Source organism: Podarcis pityusensis (assembly GCF_964106645.2).
Source record: "Podarcis pityusensis genome assembly, chromosome: Z".
Lineage (NCBI taxonomy): Eukaryota > Metazoa > Chordata > Lepidosauria > Squamata > Lacertidae > Podarcis > Podarcis pityusensis.
In genome coordinates this window covers 4182090-4188718 of record NC_138044.1, presented here as the reverse complement: position 1 = coordinate 4188718, position 6629 = coordinate 4182090, and the positions used below count along the sequence as shown (strand labels likewise).

Genomic DNA, 6629 nt, shown 5'->3' with positions numbered 1-6629 from the left:
TTCCGGCGCTTGTATTACGTCCTGAGTTCTGGTTGGACAGCCTGGCCGGAAGTGAACCCGTCAACCCGCCTTGGAAAGGGAGAGACCGGACTAGCCGCGCTTACTATGGTGAGTCCCTTTCCCTCCTCGCTGGTTGAGGGTCTCGCTGCGGGGAAAGGGCGTTTTGCTGCCTCTCTTTCGTTGGGACTCATATTGGGGAGCTGGGCGTTGTAGGGGCGGCCGCCTCCCTTATTCGTTTTCTTGTGGTTCTCAAGTTGTGACTATCCAGATGTTGTTGGACTACAACTCCCATCATCCCTGAGCTCTGGCCTTGCTAGCTAGGGGTGATGGGAGTTGTAGTCCGACAACATCTGGGGACCCACAGGTTGAGAAAGGCTGGTAGAATCATCTGTAGCTCAGCCAGGGAGCAGCGCTCTCGAACGGACCTTTCTCAGGACCTCTCCGAAGCATGGTTGTCACACGATGATAGGGCACATAAGTTTTATGAAAAGAACACCGCACTGCCCTTGGGGGGGGTGGGGGCTGGGCGGTGGGGTTTGGACCTTGTTATACGATATGGGTCGATTCTCATGGACAACTGTGGAACGATACATTGGTTTGATCTGTTTTCACTGTACAGCATAACGTCAAGTTTTGGGTTTCAATGTACAGTATTAATTCTTTAATGCAATCTACTCTTTTTTGAAAATCGTTTACTTAAAGAAAAGAAGCAAAGGTTGTTGTTGTTTCAAAAAAGTCCTCTGGGTTGTTTGCACGGAGTTAAAATAATATACAATTCTAACAATATAACAATCATTTTGAACAGTTTAAATTAGTAAAAAAATCAATCATTTCAACGCCCTGCCCAAAAAAACCTAGCACAAATAGCATAACATTTAAATTTCTGATTTTGTTCATATTTTTGTAACATTTTATGTGAGCTTGTCTGTAATGTTTGCTTTTTATCTGTATTTTGTTAACAAATGTTTTACATTGTGTTTTGTAAACCACTTGGATGTTACGTAAACGGCGTATATGTTGGTTTATGTTATATCTTGACTGCCTTTCATTGAGACGACCCTAATTTTTCTTCTACCTCTGGCTTTGTTTTAGGCCACTGCTACTGACCAGTTGGTTGGGTATGGCTTGGTAGCCTTCAGTCTCATTCTCTTTGCTTACTATACTGTCTGGATTATCATTCTGGTATGTTATTTATTATTGATTTTAAAAAATCTTATTTTAGTACATTTATACCCAGCCTTTCCTCCAAGGCAAGGGTAGGAAAACTGAGTTCTGGGGATGAAATGTGGCCCTTAAGGCCTTTCTATTTGGCCCTCGGAACTGCCCCCCCCCCCCCAGAGCTCACCCGTCACCTGCCTGAATGGAAGGTAGAGCGGTGTGTGTGCAGAAATTAGCCTGCTGTATAAGGTGAAATGTTACATTCTTTGATTGGCCCACTTTTGCCTCTGGTTCCACCCAACATTAGCATGTGCCTCTTAGGATGGTCAGATGGGAATGTTGCCCCTGTGCTGAAAACGGTTCTCTACTTTTGCTCTAAGGAGCTCAAGGTGCTCTGTAATATTCTCCCCGTCCCCAGCTTATCCTCGCAACAAGCCTGTGAGGGAGGTTAGGCTGAGCAATAGTGACTGAACCAGCAGCACTTAGTAAGCACTGTGACTGAGTGTGGGTTTAAATCCGACTCCCTAGTCTCACTTGAACCATGGCACAACACCGGTTCTTGCAAATTCAATTGCAGCACAATCGTGATAGCAGCTCTCCCAAGGTTTTGGACAGGGATTTCCTCCTGTCTTACCAAGAGATTCTGGAGATTGAACCTGGGACCTTCTGCATGCCAAGCAGATGCTCCAACACTGAGCCACAAACTTCCCAAAGAGTAACATAAGAAGCTGCCTTATTCAAAGTCACACAAATAGCCCATCTAGCTCAGTATTGTTAACACTGACCAGCAGTGGGTCCCCAGATTTTAGATTGGGGACTTTTCCAGCCCTACAAGGAGATGCTGACGATTGAACTTGTGGCCTTTTGCATTTCAAGCAGATGTTCTGCCACTTAGCTACAGAACTTATGTAGGAAAGTCTTTCCAGTCGCCCACTCTGTGGTCCTATTTACTGGAGGTTTCAGGGGTTGAATCCAGGAAATTCCAGCTGCAAAGCGTGAGCTCCCTAACCACTGAGTTTGTGGTCCCTTTGACTTTCACAAAATCTCTGTGCAAAAAGGTGGAGGGGTGTTGGAATCTGGTCTGCTGCTGAGGGTTCAGGCAGAAACATTTTCCCATTTGCACTCACTGACATATGTACCTGTTCCTTCAGCCCTTCATTGAAATTGACCACCTGATTCACAAGTATTTTTTGCCACGAGAGTATTCGGTGATCATCCCTGTAGTTGCGGGGCTTGTGTTGCTGCTCTTTATAGGTAAGTCATATCTCCAGGTCTTCATGTTGTGTTTTGTTTTTTTACAGATGGAAACTTGTGATAAGGACTTAGCAAGAAATCTCTGTATTGATTCATAATATGGGTGTACTGCCCAATAATTAACATTCTCTGGCCAGCAAATGATACAAAATGTAAAAGCTGTAAAAAATAATAATGGGGGGGGGGGCAAGCCTCCCGATCTCGTTGCACTACAGCTTCCATCAGCCCCAGCCAACAATCTAAAAGGCATGTCACAGAAAGAATGAGGAGATTAAAGCAAACACAGGTAGTAGTTCAGGGGTGGGAAACATCCAGCCTCCCCATTTTGCCCACGAGCCCCAACCAATAATGCCCACTTGCCCCACACCTGACGTCGCATGTGAGATCAGTAGTGGGGCAGGTAGAGACACGGCTGCAGAAAGCAGGATTGAATAGCACATCAGCTGGTGACCGGAGAGTTAAATCCTGTCTGGTTCAGGCATGCCAGCAAGTTCTTACTAGAAACTGTTTGGTGTACCCAAACCCTGAAGAAAGCAGGGGGGGGGGATCCTGCTTGGGCAGTACCTCCCCACAACCGACTGGAATGGGAAACTGTTCAAGGAAAGGAGTCAGAAATTGCTGGTCTCTTTGCAGGCCAATGGAGTAGCCCCACTTACCTTCTTTCCCTCTGCTGCAGCCTGATGGAATAGTTGCTGGAAGATGACAATCGCTCGACGGAGGTGCCTGATGGAACTGGCTTCTCAGCAGAACCTGTCTTATTTGTGTTGCCTGTTCTTCCTTTCACATAACCTGAAATGCGCAATGTAAAGCCTAGGGGGTGAGGAAATGAGGTTCCTTCCTCACTTTGATATATAGAGAAGAGTTCTTCCAATGCACCAAGGGTTCTATTGCCGCACAACAGCTTTGTTTCTTAAATAACGTGATGGCCGAGAGTCTGACGTTGCTCAGGGCAGCACAGCAGTGTCTTAAAACAGATTTCCCTCCCTTTGTGTTTCACTAGGAACGTTCATAGCCACCATCACATGGAAGAACCGGAAGACTGTGAAGAAATCTGCATGAAGGTGGCAAGAAGGAAGGAGGACACAGGAAATCCTGCAGGCACTTTTGACAGCAGCAACGTGTGTGGTTTTTTCCCCCACCAAATCATTTTTATTGAACAGCAACACATTTTCTGGGGCGGCCCAGCCCACAATAACTAACAGACACCAGCAGCAGATGCTAGGAAGGGCAGAGGGACTTGGCTGCTACCCTCATCAGCTATGTCCCAGTCTGGGTATGGACCAAAGGGACTCAAAGCCAGAGGCACCACAAGCAATGCTGCTCTGTTCCAGCCTTTTGGAATACTTAGATCAGTGCCCCAATGTCCTCTTGGCTACCCCAGTAAAGAGCCTAAATCTGGGGTAGCCAGCAAGATGCTCTTCAGATGTTGTCACACTCACCCCCATCATCCCATAACCATTGGCCATCCAGTGGTTGCGACTCCACCCCAAAGTGAAGGGCACCAGGTTCCCCATCCCTTCTCAGGAAGGGAGGCCTTGTCCAAACAGAGGTCTTCCTCCATCTCTGAAATGCTGTAGGGGATGTCTTGGAGTACAGATGGAGAACCTGTGGCCCTTCCAGATGTTGTTAGGCTACATCTCCTGCCATCCCTGAACCACTGGGGCCTGAAGGGAGCTAGAGTCGCAACAGCAGCTGCAAGGTGCCATATTGGCTACCTCTGGTTGCACTGCAACCTCTTTTTGTTGATACACTTTTTCCTCTTCCCCTGCCTCCTCCACCTCCTTCAATTCCATCTCTCTGCCACCAACAATCTCACTCCCCTTTCAGCTCTCTGGACCGTGTTTACCTTTAGTTTGGCCTCCCCTAGTACAGTGTCCTGCCGTCACTGTGAAGCCCTGGGCAGATCTGCTGCATCCTGCGAGCTCCTTTGCTTGTCAAAATTGCAAAAGAGCTCTTAGGAACACTTCCACATGTTTACTGGCAGCATTTGGACAGCCTGACTTTTGAAGCAGGGTCATATAGCTGAAACCGGCACTCTTACTGCTGTGCTGACCCAGAGTTGTCTGATGAGTAAGCAGGTCCCACATGAGACCAGAGCTTTGCTTACAGCTGTGGCATGTTTGTATGTGTGCAATTATGTCCCTGCCAGTGTTGCTGTTCGACTCCCAACTTCCATCATCCCTAAGCATTGGCTGTGCTGACTGAGGCTGATGGGAGTTGGAGTCCTCCAATGGTTGGAGGGCCACAGATTCCTTACCCTGACTTAGAGCTTGTCTGAGGCTGCCTGGCTGGCCTGGTTTTTAAGGAGTTCAATAAGCACACAAGAGCCCGCTTTTGTTGTCCTGGAGTATTAATTCAGCTTTGTAATTTTATTAACCCAGAGGCAGGGAAAGTTAACCCACTAGCTGGGCTTGGCATTTGCTCTGGGGCTCAGACTGCACATCTGTTAAATGGAGGTATAAACACTGAGTGGGGGTTGATGGTTCCACTCACAGCATGGGGATTCGCAAGCAGGAAGAACCTTTTTTGAAACCACCCTGTCTTTTGAACGTTAAAAAGAGAAAGGGGAGAGGAAAAGCTGGAAGCAGTGCCCGAAAAGCAGTTCAAAAGAATATCCAATCCAGTCCTACTCAGCTTAGACCCATTGAAATGATTGGGGATGACTAATTTAGCCCCATTCCTTTTAGTGGGTCTACTGTGAAATAGGACTAGCATTGGACAACCCTCTGTATGGCTCTTTGAGCTGAAAACAGGTTTCCTGACCAAAGTGTATTGAGCTTATCAGAATAAACAGTTAATGGCCCCTCTTCTTCTAGTTTTTGTTATTGCTGTTATTTCCTCTGCCTATGTATGTATTGGAGACTCTCCTCCTCAGAATTGTCTCCCCAGGCTCTTGCCCTGTAATCCCCAGCAGCTCTGGTAATAAAGTATGCGCTGGTTTCTTCCATGGGTACAGTTTTGCAGGCTCCATCTCTTTTCTTTATTTCCCCCCGCTTTATAGGGCCATATTTTGGCGGGGTGGAGCGGCACCTTCCTGTTTCGCCTCAGCTGGCCCCTCCCCGTTTTACCTCAGGTAGCATCTTCCCATTTTACCTCAGGCAGCGAAATGGGACGCACCACCCCTGCCTTCCTCAAACAAAAAACCATTGTGGTTGGTGGTGAATGAGGAGTGGGGAAGAGGTTCAAAATCTGGTGTCTCCAATGAAAAGAAGCAGGGGATGGTCTCTCTCTGAAGTCCTGAAGAAGCAGAAGAGAGAAGACTGGGCTGGTTATAGACAGTCTGACCTGGCATAAGACAGATGATGTTCCAGTCCGGATGTTCCTCCAGAAGCCCTGTTTATTCAGCCTTCATCCTGATTTGCTTGCATGAAGCTTATGTGGTGGTTGGGCTATGGGGTCACGTCCACATCTTACATTTAAAACCATATATTAAGCACATGGCTTCCCTCAAAGAACCGTAGTTCATCCACCACAGAGCTGCAAGTCATAGCATCCTTAACAAACTGCAATTCCTAGGATTCCCTGGGGGGGAGGGAGTCACATGGTCTGAATGTATGGTGTGAATGTGACCCAAAACCTGGTCTTTATTGAGCATTCATTTTTATTTGTTTACAGGGCAGTTATATGACATGGAGAATTCATCCTCTATTAACCCACCTTTGATTGCAGGGTGCTTACACGTCTTCCCATTATTTGTTCCACACTTTTCAAAGTTTTGATTTTTTTTTTTTAATATAAAAAAATGCTTTGTGCATCTGATCTTGCCCCTTTGTAAAATTTATTTATTGGGGCGTGCATTCTTTTTTGTAAATCTACCAAAAAATAAAATCTCTATTAAGGGGTTTTCTCAAGACTTTGGAGGGCAAGTGTTCTGTGTCCCATAGAAGTAGTGGCGGTGGCACTTGCTCTTCTTCTGATAGGAAATGCTCAGTGTGGGTGGGATGAAATATGGGGAGCGGGGAGTGTGAAATGTCCCTATTTTAATCTGTGGAATGTTGGAGGATATGTCGGTGCCCATGATGGATAGACAGCTGGCTGAGGGCAGAGTGTGGTTGGTGGAGGCAGTGCCACACTCACCCGTATGGACCAGCCTCCTCTGTTATTCGGCCCAAGAACCCGATCCAATTTCTTCTCCTCATGCAATGGAACTCCCACGTGGCCCTCTGAAAGGCCACAAGACAAGGTGACTGAACTGCCATCTCGGAAAGGAACCTCCG

At 46.9% G+C, this 6629-nt stretch overlaps 1 protein-coding gene and 1 long non-coding RNA gene across 3 annotated transcripts; one reads left to right on the top strand and one right to left on the bottom strand.

The window, feature by feature from the left end:
- DPM2 (dolichyl-phosphate mannosyltransferase subunit 2, regulatory) lies at positions 1 to 5219 on the top strand. 2 transcript variants are annotated; one of them, XM_080991048.1, is made up of 4 exons: positions 1 to 108; positions 1093 to 1182; positions 2310 to 2412; positions 3413 to 5219. In XM_080991048.1, the coding sequence occupies exons 1-4, from the start codon at positions 106 to 108 to the stop codon at positions 3469 to 3471; spliced, it is 255 nt and encodes an 84-aa protein (XP_080847174.1). In that variant the 5' UTR covers positions 1 to 105; the 3' UTR covers positions 3472 to 5219. The 2 variants fall into 2 exon arrangements, with proteins under 2 accessions (XP_080847174.1, XP_080847175.1); XM_080991049.1 differs by lacking the exon at positions 1 to 108 and adding an exon at positions 327 to 451.
- LOC308468658 lies at positions 3548 to 6621 on the bottom strand. Its single transcript, XR_013981783.1, has 2 exons — positions 6490 to 6621; positions 3548 to 5649 (listed from the first exon to the last, which is right to left on the bottom strand). It is a non-coding gene; the product is annotated as an uncharacterized lncRNA (long non-coding RNA).
- Positions 6622 to 6629: the final 8 nt, after the last annotated feature.

Bases quoted from the DNA above. Each gene is read 5' to 3' on its own strand.
- DPM2 (XM_080991048.1), top strand. The intron at 1,183-2,309 runs GTATGTTATTTA...CTGTTCCTTCAG, and splicing joins CTGTCTGGATTATCATTCTG to CCCTTCATTGAAATTGACCA. The intron at 2,413-3,412 runs GTAAGTCATATC...GTGTTTCACTAG, and splicing joins TGTGTTGCTGCTCTTTATAG to GAACGTTCATAGCCACCATC.